We start from the raw sequence: 17,798 nt of genomic DNA, 5'->3' as shown, positions 1-17,798 counted from the left end.
ATAATAGTAGTAGTATTTTTAAGGAACGGCTAAAAATGAAAATAATTGAGGGAAGAGTAAAAATAAACCTACCTTCATGCTATCAAAATGAAATACTGGTACTAGCGTAACAAATTTAAGACAAGCATATAAAATGGGCCAGTGCAGTCCAAAACCCTAAATCCCAAATCTCTATATAAATTCAGCTCATCACCATTTAGGGTTTCCTATTTCCGCCTCACTCTCGAGAAAACCCCAATCCGCCGCCGCAATCCTCAATTCCACCATCAATGGCGCAGGAGCAGCTGATTCTCCGCGGCACCATGCGTGCCCACACCGACTGGGTGACCGCCATCGCCACCCCGATCGACAACTCCGACATGATCGTCACCGCCTCCCGCGACAAATCCATCATCGTCTGGGCCCTCACCAAGGAGGACCGCACCTACGGCGTCGCCCGCCGCCGCCTCACCGGCCACTCTCACTTCGTCCAGGACGTCGTCCTCTCCTCCGACGGCCAGTTCGCCCTCTCCGGCTCCTGGGACGGCGAGCTCCGCCTCTGGGACCTCGCCGCCGGCACCACCGCCCGCCGCTTCGTCGGCCACACCAAGGACGTCCTCTCCGTCGCCTTCTCCGTCGATAACCGCCAGATCGTCTCCGCCTCCCGCGACAAGTCGATTAAGCTCTGGAACACCCTCGGCGAGTGCAAGTACACCATTCAGGATCAGGACGCCCACACCGATTGGGTCTCCTGCGTCCGGTTCTCCCCCAATACCTTGCAGCCGACTATTGTCTCCGGCTCCTGGGATCGGACCGTTAAGATCTGGAATTTGACCAATTGCAAGCTCCGCTCCACTCTCGCCGGCCACTCTGGGTACGTCAACACCACGGCGGTCTCGCCTGATGGTTCTCTCTGCGCTAGCGGAGGAAAGGACGGTGTGATTTTGCTGTGGGATTTGGCGGAGGGGAAGAGGCTCTACTCGTTGGATGCTGGATCGATTATCCACTCCCTCTGCTTTAGCCCTAACAAGTACTGGCTCTGCGCTGCCACGGAGTCCAGCATTAAGATTTGGGACTTGGAGAGCAAGAGTGTTGTTGTCGATCTTAAGGTCGATTTGAAGCAGGAGAGCGAGATGGTTGCCGAAGGATCTCAAACCGCCGCTGGAAAAACTAAGGTTTATTCACATTTACATATTTATTATAGTCTATTCAAGTAATTGTTGATAATTCATGCGCTCTTTGTTAAGCTGATTGTGAAAAATTGAATCTTGTATACGAACCAGCGCTTGTTGAATTGTATAATTTTTCTATTGATATTCCTGTTCCACAATCAAGACCCTTAGTTACACCTTTGACATATCTGAAGAATGTGTTAAGGGCTGCATATTTTTTTGATTAATTTTGCACTGATTCTTAATAGAACAAATAAATTTATAGTCTTTTGAGCTTATTAATGTTTCATAGTTTTAGCATACAATCTTTCTTAGTCTTCTATTTGATTTTGTTGCTATAAAAGGATGAATGCTATTTTTATTTTGCATTGGATGTTGGTAGATTAATTGCATTATTTTTGGGGGGTTTGATTAACAAGTAGTTGATGTGTGTGATTGTGTTTGTGTTTGTGTTTGTGTAGGTGATTTACTGCACCAGTCTCAACTGGAGCGCAGATGGAAGCACCCTTTTCAGTGGATATACAGATGGAGTTGTGCGGGTTTGGGGTGTCGGACGATACTAAGTAGCACGCTCGCACACATGTAGGCTGTGAGTCGATTTTACAGTGAGCTTAATTTTACTTTTAGATTGAAGCTCAGAGCATATGGTCTCTCTGTGTTTTATTTAATGGTTTTGAGGTGGATATTTAAATTTTGAGCACTTTGTTGTTTAGTTTGTTAAACGAGAATGAATTGTTTTTGCTTAATTTGAAATCCCTTTCGAATTCCGCATATCTTGCTGTATTCTCTTGTTGGTTCATACTTGCGCAATGTCTTGTTATCAAGTGTCAAATATTTGAAATATTCCTAGCATGGATTTGGAATCCTTAAGGATTTGAGAATAAAGGAAGAAACATAGCACTTCTAATATTTTTCCATTTTCTGTATTGGGCTGAATTTGTAGTCGGTTTTTTGATTGAAATTAATCTTTTATTGGGCTGAATTTGAAGTTGACCGAGACTGATTGAAATTTGATCGTTTGGGAGATCAATTTGTAAGAAGAGTAAGAGCCACATGTGTTCTTAAATATATTCTGATTTTGGTTCTAGTACATTATGTTTTGAATTATTGTATCCCACACATTTGAACTCGGGTTGGAATCCATCCATTTTGGACGGCTTCCCTAAAAAGTGACTGATATTTAGTTGATTTTCACCGAATTAAACATTTTTATTAGAATTTTTTAATTATTTCAAAAAATAAAGTATTATTATTAGATTTCTAAATCCCCCTCTCTCGTCTTTCTTTTTTGGCCTCCTCCCTCCACCTCTCCCATGTCGGAACCCTTGACGATTGCTTCTCCAAAAAAAATCGATTTCGATCTCTTGCTTTTCCTCCCACCACCTCTCCCGTGTCGGAACCCTTGACGACTACTCCAAAAAAAAATTCTATTTGGATCTCTCACTATTCCACCCTTCTTCAGGAAGCATGTCTCTAATACCACCTTTGTCGTTCTCAATCCAGATTACTGATTATCTAATTTGGATTTGGGTATACTCGAATTATCCGGTTTATTTTTTTAAAATTAATAAATTATATTTTTATTATAATTAAATGTAATTTAATTTCTTAATTATATGTGGATGGATGAAAGATGTTAATATGTCAATTTCTTATTGTGAATGGATGAAAGATGTAATTTAATTTAATTTACTTTAATTTCTTATCGTGGATGGATGAAATATGAAAAATGTAATTTAATTTCTTAACTACATGTGGATTAGTGGATGGAATAAAGATGTTAATATATAATTTAATTTTTTAATGTAATTTATTTTCTTGTTGTGGATGGATGAAAGATGTTAATATGTTACTATAACTTATGAATTTTGTATTTCTCAAAGTTTGTCGTTATTTTTCTCTTCAATTCGAAATACTACAAGAATTTCGTATGTCTAAAAGTTTGTAGTTATTTTCTCTTGAATAATACTTCAACTTTGTATTGAATTCATTCGAACTAAATAATTATTAAATAAATTATAAAACTATAGTTAATTTTCAAAAAAAAAAAAAAATCAAAATCAAAATTACAATCGGGACTGATACCCGATCAAATTCGGGTATCCACAGTTACCCAATTTGATCGGCCTAGATAACAATATTTCTTTCCCCAAATTGATAAACTTGAGTTTTTTATCTATTGGAGGAGTATGATTCCAAATTCGTCAAGAGCAGGTTGGATGATGGTAAGACAGTGTTGAATTTGGATTACCTGATCAAGGGTTTTGAATTGGGGAATCGAGATGTCGTCGCTTTTCTTCTTAGCTGGTGTTTTGTCGGTTGCTTATGAAATGGGCTGAGGGTCAGGGATGCTCTAGCTCTACTAATGGGGATATTATTCTTTGGGGAGATTGAAGATCAATATGTTTTCTTTAAAGTGTTATTGAGAATGAAGTTTATGCCATTTGTTGGAAAATATTAGATATATGTTGGAGTAATTTAGTATGGAGGAAATATTTGAGAGGAGAATGGATGGAATATATGGGAAATGGTTTAGGAGAGGTGATGTGGGAAGACTAAGAAAACTTTATTTCTCGAACTTTCTCAAGTTCTCAACTTGTTCAACTTATAGAAAATGGTACAACTATGCCATATTTATAGCCATTCATTTCCTATTTTAGAATTCTCTACTAGATTCTTAAATATTTTATATCTAGATTTTTCTCCATAAAAATCTAGATATTTTACTGGGAATTTTACTAAAAATATCTAGATATGCTCCTACTTAATTATTTTATATTCTAAATATCTATATTCTAGAGAACTCTATCTTTAGTTAATTCTACCAAAATATCAAGATATTTTGTCCTCCTATCCTAGATAATTCTACATAATATCTAGATATTTGTATAATATCTAGATATTTATAAAATCAAGTTTATATTTTAATATTCCGACACCATTTGCCAATGTAGCGTCGTGGGTGATCGGGCATGAGTGGGAGAGCACAGGGTTCGTGGCGGTTTGGTTCTTGAGCGATGTGTTACTCGGGATGTTGTTTGCAGTGGATTTTGGGTAGCCATTGTCGATTCGAGACGAGGTGGGAGGGAGATTGTGAGAGAAGGGTGTCACATGCTTGTTCTGTTTTATGCCTTGCATTTGAGATGAGATGGATGTAATTGTTTCGTTGAATCTTATGTTTTAATATATTTTATTTTTATGTATTTTATTTTCATTTCAGAATAAAAACCAGCTTAACATCCGCTCACCATTTGTTTTCTACGGTTCCGTCCATTTTGGACTGAGTCCGGCCCGAGTTTAAATGTGTAGGATGCAATAATTCAAAACATAATGTCTAGGACAAATATCGTAAAATTGTCATATGTTTAGGACCACTTTTGGTTACTCTTGTAAGAATAACAATTGTTTACCCATAACATTTTATAAACGCTGTTTTTACGTTAAGATTAAATCAAAGGACACGCTTTTTTTTTCGAAATTAAGAAAGAAAATAGAGTAGTTTCAGGGGCGGAGGGAGGGTGGGGCCGGGGGGGCCCATGGTCCCCCCACCAATTCTTAAAAAAAATTAGGGGTATTTTAGTAATTTCACGTTAATTATAATTTATAATATATATAATGTTAGGATTGTGGTTCGGTAACACCCGTTTTTTTAGTACCTTTTCACGTTGAGTTTTGTTTTGAGAACGAGCGAGTGATAGACCTTGATTAAAATACTGTCTTTGTTTTGACTAGTTGCGAATGGAAACAGTGGATGCTTGTTTTGGTCATTGATTAATTGTGTGGTGAAAATAATCGATGAGTTTGACGTGAGAGTCATCGGTGGAAAATTGTGCGTCCGTCTATGTACTTGAAATAACACCAAAGTACTTAAATAATGAAATACCACAATTTAATTAATATACTAAAATCATATATATTTTTGGGCCTATCACTTTTGTCTATTATTATTATTCTCTCCTACGCCATTTATCCTAATTCAATTGGGATACTTTAATATAGCCATTTATTCATAATCCCTATTTAATTCCTGCAGTCAAATCTTAGTCAAATAAATCTCTTCCAATCCCATAACCATACGGTTTCTTCCATATCCCCATCTCCCTTAAAAATCTCCAACCAAAATCCATTCCCTTTCATATATATATTTTCCCCAACGCAACTTCATCATCTTTTTATGAAGAAGCCGTTATCTTATTCCTCCTAGCAAAGAGGTATTTTCTTTTCTCCTCAAGTTCATATATATGAAAATCTCCCTATTTCTTGATTTCAAATTTTCGATATCACAGTTTGAAAGAGAAACCAAGAATTGTGATCTTTTGTTTCAATACCTTCTCTTCTGCAAGTTTGGCTTCTTCCTGAAGGTATACACTATACACACAAATTCTGAAAGTTTCTGCATTCAATTTCATGACATAGTTCACATGTTCACAGTAGCTCCTTTGATTAAAAACTCGTGAAAGATTAGTGATTCATAGTTCTTGATAAAGCCTCGATCTTTAATGCAAATAGAAATTGCCATTTTGTTTTCTCTATACTTTGGTCTGCCCATTAATATTAGAAACAGAATAATTAGAGAAGTTAATAAAAGTTTAGATTTGGAAAAAGGGGAGACGGGGACAGCAGCTGCGCAGCCGGCGGCTGCGGGTATAGCATCGAACGAAAGGAAGAGATTTGAATGTTGAGGGAGAAAGAATCTGTTTTGAGGATTTTGTGTTAACATGGAGATAGAGACGAGAATTTGAGGGAGAGCATTGTGCTTTTCTTTCTGTCATTTTTGAATTAAGCAGTAGGGAGAGAAAGAGTTTTACTGATTGAAATTTGAGGAAGACGAATTGGGCTGGGAGTATTTATGTAGTACAATTCCTTTTAATTGTTATATTATTTCTTATTATTCATTCTGTGATGAATGAGAATATATATTCTTTTTCTTATTATTTACAGCACACATAGACGTGCGTTGTGTGGGAGTATATATGTGTACTGATTTGGGAATAGGCTACTGTTTATTTTGATTTCTTTATTTATTTTGTTGGGTACTTTAATACTTTTATGGACCACTACTATCCAAATAATTTAATAGGGTAATATCTAATTAGTAGTGAGTTTCGGTAGATATATATATATATATATATAGATAGGATTGTGTTAAAATGACAACACCTCTTAAAGTAACACCATACCACCATTCTTAGCCAATCATTTGTACATGTGGACGAATAATAAGCTGCCATGTGGCAATCGTAAAAATTGCTCAAGGGTAAATTTTCACGGACTGCAATATCCAATACACTAGACTGCAATTTTTCGCAAGTGCAATATCCAATACGCTAGACTGCAATCTATAGATTGCAGTCTAGCGTTTATACTATTGCAGTCTAGCATATATAATATTGCAGTCTAGCGTGGTGTCACAGTGTCATTTTAAGAGTGTTGTCATTTTAACGCACCCCTATATATATATATATATATATATATATATATATATAAAGGTGTACGTGAGTTTGGCTGGGAGTAATATATTAAATGACTAATGCTATTCTTTTCCTTAGTTCTTGTTTAATAGAGTTGACCGATTGGTGTTGGGTTAGTTTATTTTATTAAGTAATTCAAACTTATGTGATTTAGAATTTAATCGCTTGGCCTCTTTTTAGTAATAACCGAGAGTTCAAGTACGTTGGCCACCATTGAGTTTTGTGCTTGATTGATGAGTCTGTTTTATTATCTGTGAACGAGGGATAAATTTTTTCACACACACAATAGGATGCATGCATTGTCTTTAATTAAATTATTTAGCAAAGTCTGATTTTTGCATATCATGTTATTTCAAAAATGGTGAAATTTTGCACGTTGTTGAGGTTGGGACAAGAAGTTTGTGGAGGAGCTAAGCTTTTGAGGTGGGCTTTCCTTTTAAATAAGGACTATGTCTTAAATGCTATTTTTTTGTGAAAGGAGGTGAAAATTGTTTGTCTTGCCATGTTTTGTGTTTGAATGAACCTATCTGAAGTGGCTATGCCATGTATGTTTAATCGAATTCGGGTCCCAGTAGGGCCGCAAACCCTGCTCGGACTAGTGTACACCCAGTAGATCGTGCGCTATCTCTTTGGAGTTGGCCGGTCTAGTGACTTGGTTCGTGGCCACGTTCCTTGTCATGTATGTTCAGATATGGTGATGGTGATGTGGATGGAAAATGGTTGCAACCAAAGTTTATGTGAAATGTTTTTTTAGTGACTTGGGATCTTTTCAATTAAAACCCCCAAGATCACTCGTTATGGCTTGACAAACTGATTTGGCATGCGTCCACTGAGTGCATCAAGTACTCAGCCCTGCATATTTGTTTTTCTTAATGTGCAGATTGAGCGACGACGGGCGTGGAGGATGTTGAGCACAATTCATGGATTATTTATGTTTGGCTTAGTATTGTTGGATATGCCGTGTCTTCATACTCGGCATTTTCCGTGTCTTGAACGCTTCCGCTAGGTGTCTTTTCTTTAAAATTGTTTTTGTATTGAGAATCTAACTCTTTTCAAAATTGTCTACTTTCTAGTCTTTATTTCTTAGAGCTGGTACTTTGTTGAAATGATACTATGTTGTTTTCTAAGTTATTTTAATTATTTAAATATTTTGGTCAAAGATGTGTGTTTCCCCCTTTCTTCCCCGCTTCTTTAATCATCTCCTAGTCGCGATCAACCGTGTTTTCTATCCTTAGAAAATACGGGGCGTGACAGGTTCGGTGTGTGTGTGCGAGGCAAGAATTGAGAGATTAAGATGAGTTGCGAAAACGAAGAGAGAGTTTTATTGATATGATTTCTGAGCTTAGTTACAGAGAGATTGAGATTGGGGAAAAACAGAATTAACAAACTAAGAAATTCTATTTAAACCAAATAGAGATCAACGGCTGAGTTGATCCAATGGTCTAGATTTAACCATCTAACTAATACTCAATCTGACGGCCTCTGAAGCTCCAAAGCTCAAGTGAGCTCCTTTCTTCACAAATCTCCACCTTGATTGCTCAGCCGATCATCAACATATCTTGCATAAACTTACAAGCTTCATACATGATTCAAGCTTGCTTCTTGACACCGGCTTAGTAAGCATATCAGCCGGATTCTCAGTGGTATCTACTTTGAATACCTTTACTTCGCCTTCATCTATCTTCTCTAGGATAAATGTAGGCGCACGTCTATATGTTTACTTCTCTCGTGGTATACTTGGTGTTTGGACAGACAAAGCGCACTGTTGTTGTCACAACCAACAGCCACTGATTCTTGAACTACACCAAAGTCTTTCAAAATCCCCCTCAGCCAATAGCTTTCCTTCACCGCAGTTGTTAAAGCCATAAACTCAGCTTCGGTTGTGGATAGTGCATCCACTGCTTGGAGACTGCTCTTCCAGCTTACTGCAGCTCTATAAAGAGTGAACACATATCCAGATTGGGATCTTCTTGTGTCTATGTTTCCTACAAAATCAGAATCTGACCATCCCACCAAAGCATCACCACATACTTCCTTTGCACCATCAAACAGAATCCCAATGTCACTGGCCCCTTTCATATATCTCATCAACCATTTCAAGGCTGACCAATGCTCCTTCCCATGGTTCGACATAAACCTGCTGGTAATAGAAACAGCTTGGGCTATATCCGGCCTTGTGCTAATCATGGCATACATAATGCTACCAATCATGCTAGCATAAGGGAGTTTCTGCATCTCATTTATTTCTGCCTCAGATCTTGGAGCTTAATCAACTGACAAATTGAAGTGCTGGCCCATAGAAACTGAGACCTCCTTAACATTGTCTAACCCGAACTTCTTGAGCATCCTTGATACTCCCTCCGTCCCATAAAAGTTGAGTCGTATTCCTTTTTAGTCCGTCCCAATAAAGTTGAGTCATTTCCTTTTTTAACAAAAGACAAAACATCTAATCACTCTTACTCTATTCCATCATTTACTTTACTCTCTCTTATCTTTAATATAAATTCTTAATCTCCGTGTCCAAAAGTTTTGTCTCAACTTTTATGGGACGGAGGGAGTACATAATCTGCCTGAGTCAACCAGATTTTCTTCTCCTTTCTATCTCTGATTATTGTCATGCCCAAGATTCTTTTTGCTGACCCAAGGTCCTTCATCTCAAACACTGCACTGAGATCATTCTTCACTTTCTGCACTTCATTCTTGCAAGCACCAGCCAGCAACATATCATCAACATAGAGTAATAGATAAGCTACAGCAGCTCCACCTTGACTCTTGATATGCACACACTCATCATATTTTGAGCTCACAAAGCCACTGCGGATCATATGGTCATCAAACTTTCTATGTCATTGCCTACTAGCTTGCTTCAAGCCATAGATGCTCTTTTCCAGTAGACACACCTTTCCCATATCCTCTGGCTTGACAAAGCTCTCGGGTTGCATCATATAAATTGTCTCTCTGATCTCACCATGCAAGAAAGCTGTCTTCACATCAAGCTGTTCAAGCTCCCAGTCTCTCCTTGCTACAATGGCTAACAATAATCTGATGGAAGCATGTTTCACCACAGGGCTGAAGACCTCATCAAAATCTACACCTTGCTCCTGTGTGAACCCCATTGCCACCAACCTGGCCTTGAATCTCACTCCATCTGGTTCAGCAGCCTCAATTTTCTTCTTAAAAACCCATTTACAGCTCAGAACTCTTCTCAGAACTCTTCTGCCATCAGGTTTCTCCACCAAAACCCATGTTCCATATTTTAGCAAAGATTCTTTCTCCTCAATCTTTGCTTGCATCCATCTTTCCCATTCTTTACTTTGCATTGCTTCATTATATGAACAAGGCTCTGAATATTCAACTTCCTCAGCTACTAGCAAAGCATAGAATAGAAATTTTGCACCTGAGTACTTGGCTTGGCTGGTGGTTTTGAGGTCCTCTTTGTTCTATCTCTAGTCAGTTTCCAGTTCCTCAAATTGTCTGGATCAGGTTGTTGGCCAAGTGGATCAGTTGATGGTGATGGGGAATCAGAAATTTCATCAGCTTGACTGTGACCAGGGGTGAGATCAGACTGCTCAGGCTCCTCCTCAATTGCTGAAGTGACGCTGACTGCAACTTCATCCCCTGAACCTCTCTTGAAAGGCAATTATGTTTCCCAGAAAACCACATCTCTACTAATGATGATCCTTCCATTCCCAGGCTCTATACACCACAGCCTATAGCCTTTAACTCCTGGTTGATACCCCAACATGATACATTTCAATGCCCTTGCTTCCAACTTGCCTTGCCTAATATGAGCAAATGCCTTGCATCCAAAAGTTCTCAGCTCAGAATATCCTCCATAACTCCCAGACCATCTGAAATCTGGGGTATCTCCATTGATGCTAGAAGGACACTTGTTAATAAGCTTGACAACAGTTGATGATGCTTCTGTCCAAAATCTCTTTTCAAGCCAAGTGCCAGAAGCATACATCTCACCCTCTCCAAAATTGTCCTATTGGCTCTCTCTGCCACTCCATTTTGTTGGGGATTCATAGGCACAGTCCTATGCCTCCTTATACCCTTCATCTTGCAATAATCATCAAACTCCTTTGACAAATATTCAAGACCATTAACAGTCCTGAAACATTTCAAGCTCACTCCCTTTTCAGCCTCTATTTCCACACTCCATTCTTTAAACCTTTGAAAAGCCTCAGATTTCTCCTTCAAAATATAAAGCCATATTCTCCTAGAATAGTCATCAATTATACTCATATAATACCCGCCCCCACCAATAGACCTTTCTTGTGCAGGACCCCATAAATCACTATGTGCGTAGTCTAATGGTTGTGAGGAAATATGAGTACCTTTAGGATATGGCAGCTTCTTGGCCTTGCCCGTTACACAATCTTCACAAGAAACTGTTTCTTCATCATTCGAGCACTACAAGACTCCTTTCTTCACAAGATCCTTAATGCTGCCTGCTGCAGGGTGGCCAAGTCTGTTGTGCCACTGAAGTAGAGAGCTTGGAGTCACAGTATGAGCTTCACCAGCCTTTCTGCTGCAGACAAGAGCTATCAAATAATACAAACTTCCCTTCCTATGTGCCTTCATAAGTGTCTTTCCAGATTTACAAACTTGCATTTTGCCATCAACAGAGGCAAAAGAACACCTCTTTCTCTCAAGAAAGCCAAGGGAGATCAAATTCCTTTTTACATCAGGAATATACCTTACTCCAGAAAGGACTACAACTACCCCATCATCACCTTTTAACCTTACTGAACAGACTTGGTTATTTCCAAGAATGACAGACCCGGTAGCTTCTTCAATGTCCTCAAACCACCCAAGATTATGACTCATGTGAAAACTACACCCTGAGTCCATAATCCAAGATGACAGCACTCCTCCCTCCATAACATTGAGGACTTCATGAGCCTCATCATCTTCCTGAGTTCCTTCAGCTGAGTTAACAGCCTTACCCTCATTCTCCTGCTTTCTTTTCCAAGCATAACAATCCTTCTTGAGGTGCCCCGGCTTCTTGCACCAACGGCAAGAGTGAGTTTCTTTCTGCCCAGATGAGGTATTCTTGGATGACTCTTGAGGTTTCTTGAATACTTTCTTTCCCTTAAACTTCTTCACATTTAGACTCTCTGCTTGCGGCCCCAGATTCCTCACAACACCCTTTTGCAATTCCTTGCCATAAGAGCTGAATGAACCTCCGAGAAGGTGATCTCCTTATCACAGCCATACAAGATCGCATCTCTCAATTGATCATAAGAGTCAGGTAGTGCATTGAGATCCAAAATGACCTTGTCCTCATCACTAACCTTGACATCACAGGCCACCAAATCATCTATCGCTTTATTAAAGTCTTCTAATTGGTCAAGAATCGATCTATCAACAGAAAAACTATAGGAATACACCCTTCTCTTCATATATAAACGATTCGCTAGAGACTTACTGCAATAGATTTCATCCAGCCTATCAAGAATGTCCGCCGCGGTCTTCTGCTCCTGAATCTCACGCAAAACCTTATCTCCAAGGTTCAAAATCACTGCACCATAGGCCTTGAGTTGCATCTCCGCCAGCTTCGCATGTGCCTTCTCGTTGAGAGCAGGTGCCTTCTCTTTATCTGTGGGATCGGGCTTCTCCAAGACCGCTGCGCATCCCTTCTCAATCAGGATCGCTTTAATCCTCATCTTCTATAGGCAGTAGTCATTCTTCCCATTGAATTTTTCTGACTCTAATCGCAACGCCATACTTGAATAGATCTTCTCCTTCTCTCAGCGATTCTCCGAACTTCCCACAGACGACGCCAATTTATTAGGATTGTGGTTCGGTGTGTGTGCGAGGCAAGAATTGAGAGATGAAGATGAGTTGCGAAAACGAAGAGAGAGTTTTGTTGATTTGATTTCTGAGCTTAGTTACAGAGAGATTGAGATTGGGGAAAAACAGAATTAACAAACTAAGAAATTCTATTTAAACCTAATAGAGATCAACGACTGAGTTGATCCAATGGTCCAGATTTAACCATCTAACTAATACTCAATCTGACGGCCCTTGAAGCTCCAAAGCTCAAGTGAGCTCCTTTCTTCATCTTCAGCTTCACGACTGTGCAATCATATTACATATAATATTAAAAATAGCTTTCAACAAAATTTATATGAACTATTTCTCCTTAATTTAGCTTTCTGCTTCTGAGTTCTTCGCCTTAGGTATGTAATTTGAAATTCTTTATTTGATGTGAATGTGTTAATAGTTTTATATATATACTAGTGTGAGTTCCAATGTTATTAATTATTGTTTGCAACGACAAATTTTTAGATTTGAGCATATTGTATATTTTGGTTACTCTTATTCTTTTAGTTGTGAAGTATAAGATGAATTTTATCCTTTTTTGTGTTTGATTTATATTTTGCTAATCTTAGTACAGAAAATATCAAATATTTTGCAAACTTAATCAGTTTTGACTATTTTTGTAGGTATATGGATCGTTATTTCAAAAAACTTTCTTCCATTGATTCTTCGTCAGTTGAACCTCTACTTCCGTTGAGCATATTGTCTGAACTTGAAAGTCAACTTGAGAACTTTATTTTCGATGTGCGCATTGATGAAAAGTTTTCACAAATATCAGGAATCATTTGTCTTGCTCAAAGATGGTTTCTACAAGGAAACATGGAGTTTTTCCAATGATTTATTTATTGGTTAAGTTGTTATTGATCTTACCAGTTGTGACGCATAGAAAGAGTCTTTTCAGCAATGAAGATCATCAAGACTTCTGTACATAAAAGCATGGGAGACCAACTATTAAAAGACTGCTTAGTTCCTTATATATATAGAAAAGGACGTGTTTGTTAAAGTTACCAATGAAATTATTATGCAGCGATTTCAGAAGATGAAGAATAGAAGACAAATGTTATGATGTGATTGTATTTAACTTTTACATTTTGAACCTTATAATTTAATTTATATAATTTGTTCCGAATTTTAATTTTGGACCCCCAATGATTAAATTTTTAAATATTTTGGAATTTTGCATGGGTCTATTATTGTTGCTGTTGTTGTTATTGTTATTATTATTAATAACATTAGGTAGTAGAAATAAATTGATTTTTAATTTCTATATCAAGGATAATTACTACCAGAATCCTTCCATATACTTTTTAAGTTTGTGTGCGTTTATTCGTCTTAAGCCTAGCTGGTCAATTTTTGGGGGATTACCGAATTCACTATTTTTATAGTCGCGTTTATATACACAAAAAATGCTTGATAATCCATGGGATTAAAAATGATAAATTTCTTAGGCCCTTTTTTTATGATAGGATTGAATAAGAAATGATTAAAATAAATAAGAGAACGAAATGAAGATGAGAATGCAATGATAATTCTATTCCATTTTCTTGTTTAATAGCAATAATGAATACAAAAGGAATGAAATTGTTATATATGCATGGTGATTACAAATAATATAAGAAAAGAATGCATGAAATAAAAAGTGAACAAATAATACTCCCATCCGTCCATAAAAAATAGTCACATTTGTAGTAGATACGAGTTTTAATGATTAATTAGTAAAGTAAGAGAAATAGGGAGAAAAAAGGGTAAAGTATGAAGATATACCCTTAAAAAAAGTAACAAAGTTCTAAAAAAAAAAATAGTACAAAATGCATTCCAAAAGATATAGATATAATACTTTCACAAATACCTTCCCCTTTTGAGAATAAATTTTCATGAAAAGAAGGCAAATATGATAGATTAAACTTTATCTTTTTAAAATTAGAAAAATGTAATACATTCTGACTACATTTCCCCTTGGAGAATGACTTTTTATGAAAAGAAAGCAAGTCATTGATGAAAGAGTAAAGATATCACGTTAAAATGGAAAAAAGTTAATATAATACCTCTCCATTTACCTCTCCACTTGAAGATGCTCTAAGAGATTATTAAGGTCAACGATTGGGCAGGAGCGGCGTCTCCCCTAGATACGTAGATTGTTATGGATGCAATGCTATATTTTACTCCCCCCCATCCGACTGTAAATGAGACGTATTTTTTTTTGGGTTGTCCCATTATAAGTAATGCATATTCTTTTATAACAAAAAAGCAATATTATATCTCTTTTACTTTATCTTTTGTCTTACTTTTTCTTTCTTGATTTAACCACTGACAGGCCTCTAGAGTGCAGTGCAGGTGCGGTGTGATATGTGTCACTCGATCTAACAGGTTCAGAGGATTCGACTAGACTTCAGAGGCTAGAAGATCATGAAACTATCAGAAAGGAGTCGTTGGGTGCACTCTATTCCTTCAAAAACCTCAACCCACTATACTACAACTTAGCACAGGGAAGTAAAGGATCGATCCCACGAGGACGAAGGTGCTACAAAACTGCATTTGAGGATCTTTAGGGAAAAAGGAGTTGGCTGTTGCCACGCAATTTTGTGGGTCGAGAACTTAAAACTACTGGGTTTGAGAGATAAACAAAAACTTTACTCTACCTATTGGGTCTAATTGATCAGAAGAACTTTACTCTACCTACTGGGTCTAAGAACTGAGAGCGTACGGAACATACATGACTTAGAGAAACTGAGATATTTTAAAGTTCTAAGACAACTGAAGTAAACTTAACTAGACAGACTTTCCTAATTTGGACAAACAAGCATAAAGCGAAAAGTAAAGACAAATTTCCTTAAACTACCAGGGTCTGGCAAGCATGCAGAAAAGTAAAAGGACAAGCAGATCGTACTGACATGTCTAGGGGACATGCAGGAAAAGCAAAGTACATGCTGAAAAGTACTGACATAAAGCAGATCTGGTTCTAACTACCAACAACTTCATCTTCTTCGGGAATCAAACGAGAATAGCAGGTAAAACAGAGTTTTAAACACTATGAAAACAGAGCAAACTTTAGATCTAGACTTAAAACGAGAAATTAAAGCCTAAACTAACAGATCTACGCTACTGGACCTAAAGGATGCAGAAACAGAAAGTAAATAGCCATACTCATGCACAACGTAAACATCAAGCACCAAATACGCGAAACTTCAACTCCAAAACACCAAGATTCAACAAAATCCAAACATCTCCATACGCAAATCCCCAACCTCCAACAACAAACCAACAGATCTCAGCTCCAAACATCCAACAACAAACAAAGAACGAAAGCTAAAAGCAAGAGATAAACATAAACTTAGAGATGTCCAACCAAAAGCAAACATAAACTTCCATAATAACTAGAAATAAGTCTGAATCCAGCAGATCAAGTCAGAAGCTAAAGTTGCGAACTAAAAAACCACAAAGTACTAAATGAAAGCAAATAAGATTATTTCTTCGCCTTCACAAGGCGGTGTTACACAACAAAATAACGATGACGATGAGAACCACGGTGGCCAGAATCCTCCATGTCCAAGTGCGCAGCAACACGAAATGAAAATTTGAAGTATGGAACTAGAACTAGAGCTAGGAAAGCGTAGAAGCGGCTGTTCACGGTCTGTCTTGTTCTTCAAGGTTGAGCTCCTTATATATGCGAGGCTCTGATCCCTAGGGTATCCCCCCTGGTGATTTGACGCTCTTGCCCTTGAATAAGACTCTTTAAAATAATCTGCTCTCGCTCCATTCTGTTCCTGTCGCCAACTTTTGATTCTCCCAGGTCCGAACAACGACTTCTGATTTTTGCTTCAATTTCATCGCTTTTGCATCTGCCAGGTCAGGTAACAGCAACTCCTGGGTCCGGCAGATTTACTACGCACCTGAACTCATAAACGCACATTAGCGCCCCAAATGCACAGAATTTTAACCCTAAACCAATGCATGAAACGAGCCTTATCAACCACAAATATAATATCTAAAAACCAATGTCCAAAAGAAGTCATAAGGATTATATAGCAGACTGAGGGATTATAATGCAATTTGATACCATACATTGTATTTATGCATCCAAGATATAGACATTTTTATCGATCTATATACATACAATAATTAATTCTTGTTTAATTAGGGCATCTCGTATCTAGTTGACTTCATATGAAAAAAACATAATCACTTGCCAACACACTTAGAAAACCAAGCCTATGAGATCTGACTTAATAAATTAATGATGAATAAAATACTGAAATAATTACTAAAAAAATAATACTCCCTCCATTCTCCAAAGTTTATCCCAATTTGACCCATCACGAATTTTAAGAAATTAGTTTGACTTTATATAAAATAGAGGTGTGTAGTAGAATAAAGGTCCCACATTGAGGAGATTGATGCATGTATTTAATGTCTATTTTTGGAAAGATTTCAATTGAAACAAACTTTGTGGGACGAACGAAAATGGTAAAATAGGACAAACTTTCAGGGACGGAGGGAGCATGACGTAATATAAACTCACACACATTAGCAATTAATATAAATAATAAATAAGAAAGCAATAATAAAAAGCAATTAATATAAAACTTATTTTTTAGCAGAGTCCAACTTATAGACTCAAACTTATAGTTCACTAATTGTCATTCCCCATTGAAATCTATCAATATATAAAGAGACAGTTTTTTGGAGGCCCATGTGGCACACTTTTGGGTGGGAAAACTATCTATTGGGTAATCTAAAAGACAAATATTATTGGATAAAAATTGGTCCAATGAAATGCAGAAAAATTGGCTTCTACAAGAAGTTTAAGACATTTATATAGACAACATTAATTGAATCTGCATTTTTGTGGACTGATTTTCTAAATTTTGATTGCAGCATAGTGTGGTGCTTGGAATCCGGCGACAGCTCCGACGAGAGGGTGGCAGGCTGAGGGAGACGGGGCGGTGGCAGAAAGGCGGCGGCTGGCCGAGAGGATAGGAGGGATCCGGAACGAGAGAGATGGAAGGAAAGTTGAGAAGATGAGAAAGAAGAGGAAGGAGAGAGAGAAGTACGGCGGCGGCAGCAGCAGATTCATTCAAAGATCTGATCTTTCTCGCTGGAGAATAAGAAAAAGGAGAGTAAAAGAGAAGAGTGCCGGAGTCGGGAGATGGAGCTGGCGGGTGAGGTGAGCCCGGCGGTGGCTGAGGTTCGGCTGTGTGTTGAAGGGGCACAAACTGGAGGTACTACTGCGGCGACATGGAGATTGTTGTTCAGTGGGCCGTAGGACAAGAGGAGTTGCCCGGCGGCGGCGGCAAGTTGGTGTTTTGCGGGTTCCACCGATTAGAGGGAGAGATAGAGAAGGAAATGA

The 17,798-nt window shown here is 37.9% G+C and overlaps 1 protein-coding gene and 1 long non-coding RNA gene across 3 annotated transcripts; both read left to right on the top strand.

The window, feature by feature from the left end:
* The first annotated feature begins 181 nt into the window (after positions 1–181).
* On the top strand, positions 182–1,922 carry LOC125188771 (small ribosomal subunit protein RACK1-like). The gene is made up of 2 exons (XM_048085821.2): positions 182–1,154; positions 1,613–1,922. Exons 1-2 carry the CDS (start codon positions 270–272, stop codon positions 1,712–1,714), a joined length of 987 nt encoding a protein of 328 aa, XP_047941778.1. The 5' UTR covers positions 182–269; the 3' UTR covers positions 1,715–1,922.
* Positions 1,923–5,281: 3,359 nt separating this feature from the next.
* Positions 5,282–7,728, top strand: LOC125186223 (uncharacterized). 2 transcript variants are annotated; one of them, XR_007170387.2, is made up of 3 exons: positions 5,282–5,362; positions 5,438–5,512; positions 7,503–7,728. It is a non-coding gene; the product is annotated as an uncharacterized LOC125186223 (long non-coding RNA). The 2 variants fall into 2 exon arrangements; XR_016130246.1 differs by lacking the exons at positions 5,282–5,362; positions 5,438–5,512 and adding an exon at positions 6,654–7,045.
* The last annotated feature ends 10,070 nt before the right edge of the window (positions 7,729–17,798 follow it).

The sequence above is a fragment of the Salvia hispanica genome, chromosome 5 (assembly GCF_029641045.1).
Source record: "Salvia hispanica isolate PSC_SH4W2 chromosome 5, Shi_PSC_v1, whole genome shotgun sequence".
NCBI classification, from domain to species: domain Eukaryota; kingdom Viridiplantae; phylum Streptophyta; class Magnoliopsida; order Lamiales; family Lamiaceae; genus Salvia; species Salvia hispanica.
This window is presented reverse-complemented; position numbering and strand designations above follow the sequence as displayed.